The 1880-nt window shown below is 42.3% G+C and overlaps 1 protein-coding gene across 1 annotated transcript; it reads left to right on the forward strand.

Moving 5' to 3' along the window:
* The first annotated feature begins 427 nt into the window (after window positions 1-427).
* Window positions 428-1510, forward strand: LOC130823262 (uncharacterized). The gene has a single exon (XM_057687887.1). The coding sequence runs from the start codon at window positions 428-430 to the stop codon at window positions 1508-1510; it is 1083 nt and encodes a 360-aa protein (XP_057543870.1).
* The last annotated feature ends 370 nt before the right edge of the window (window positions 1511-1880 follow it).

Genomic DNA, 1880 nt, shown 5'->3' on the forward strand with positions numbered 1-1880 from the left:
TACTTATGACTTTCTTATGAGCAATGGCTTGTTCAATACATGTTAGTTATGATCCTTGGAATGTCAAGTATTATTAGTATTAGTGCAGCTTTTGGTATAACTTTATAAATCTGTATAATAATCCTTAAATATGATGTTAATTTGAACCTTATTGGTATGAGAAGGTTAATGCATTACGTGTTGGGTGCTCAAGAATCATGTATGACAATATTCAGTTCCTATACATGAATTCTGTCTTTCAACTGTTCATTACGAAATCCTTTGAGCCAATGTAATATAGTATAAGATTGATCATCATGGAGGTGGGGGTACGCATATAGTTAAGTTTAGATCATGAGTTAAGATCCTTGACACCACACTTCCTCGTCATTTTGGCATAGATGGAAAAATAAACTTATATTCGTGTTGGATATGATGTTTATAGGAAATGCCTCCTCTATCTAGCAAGCGTTTGAGACAGCGCTCTTCTAACAAGGAACTACTTGAGCTAGTTATGGAATTGGCTGAGGAGCGGAAGTCAAAGTCCAAGTCAACCGCAGAGACATCTTCCTCTATGAGCAAGAGGATCTCTCAGAATAAACCTCCAACGTACTCAAGAGCTGGGGAACCTGCATCTTTAGAAAGTTGGTGGCGAGAGTTTGATAAACTTTTCAACGTGGTGCAATGCCCTGAGAACTTGAGGGTAGACCAGGCTGCATTCTACCTTCAAGAAGAGGCAGACTATTGGTGGTCAAACGCAAGAGATAGAGTGATTAGTGATCCCGATAATCCGCTGAGTTGGAAAGAATTCAAGACACTGATTCGAGAAAAGTCTTACCCACCACATATCAGGAAGCAAAACTCGAATGAATTTGCTAGGCTTGAGATGGGCGAGATGACCGTGGATGAATACTACAAGAAATTCATGGAATATATCAAATACTGCCCTGATGACGTCCCCACCGAAGAAAAGAAGATGCAAAGGTTCGAGTTGGGATTGGTGAATGAAGTGCAATTTCACATCGATAGCGACAGATACACCACTTTAGACGCTATGTACCAAAGAGCTGCACAAGTTGGGAGCTTGATTAAGATGGGCAAAGGAAAAAGGCCTGAGATGAGTAGTGTGGCAGCCACCAGTGGGGAGAAAAGGAAGGAGAGCTTTATTCAGCAAAACAACTTCCTTAACAACAAGAGACATCAAAACTTCAATGACCAACACCTCGGGAATGGTAGAAATGGCAAGCCTCAGCTGGGAGGTTCCAATGATCGAAAGGTGATCAAGGATCGTCATGGCAAGGAGAGGGTCTTCTTCTGCGCCAAGTGTCCCAACAATCACCCAGGGAGAGACTGCAATGGAAATCTCGTGGAATGCAAATACTGTGGCAAGCTGGGACACCGAGAATATGAATCTTTTGTAAAGCATGGACATCCAGCTCAACAACATAGTGGTCCACAAAACTCCAGACTGGGAAATTTCGGAAATAACAAGAATGGGAACGATCACAGTGGTAGGAAGCAAAACCATTAGAGGAATTGGAATGGAAACTGCACTCCTCAAAGTAGCTTCAAGTCTGGAGGATCTAATGGGAACAGTACCGAGAATGGCAATGGAGAAGCCAGTACGGTTGTAGCTCATCCAACTATTGGAAGGTTGACCGCTATCAATAGCAAGGAAGCATAGTCGGGGAGAGATGTGGTGATAGGTTCGTTCTGTGTGAACTCTGTACCTGTTAAAGTATTGACTGATACTGGAGCATTCGATTCTTTTATATGCACATCAAAGATCGAGAGGTTAGGATCAAAGAACCCAGAATCCACCTCTAATGTCGTAGCGATTCCGTCGGGAGAGTTGTTCCAGTGTACTAAGCTATATAGAGGAGTTCCTTTGACCATAGGGG

The sequence above is a fragment of the Amaranthus tricolor genome, chromosome 9 (genome assembly GCF_026212465.1).
Source record: "Amaranthus tricolor cultivar Red isolate AtriRed21 chromosome 9, ASM2621246v1, whole genome shotgun sequence".
In the NCBI taxonomy this organism is placed as follows: domain Eukaryota; kingdom Viridiplantae; phylum Streptophyta; class Magnoliopsida; order Caryophyllales; family Amaranthaceae; genus Amaranthus; species Amaranthus tricolor.

Bases quoted from the DNA above. Each gene is read 5' to 3' on its own strand.
- LOC130823262 (XM_057687887.1), top strand. From the start codon at position 428: ATGCCTCCTCTATCTAGCAAGCGTTTGAGACAGCGCTCTTCTAACAAG.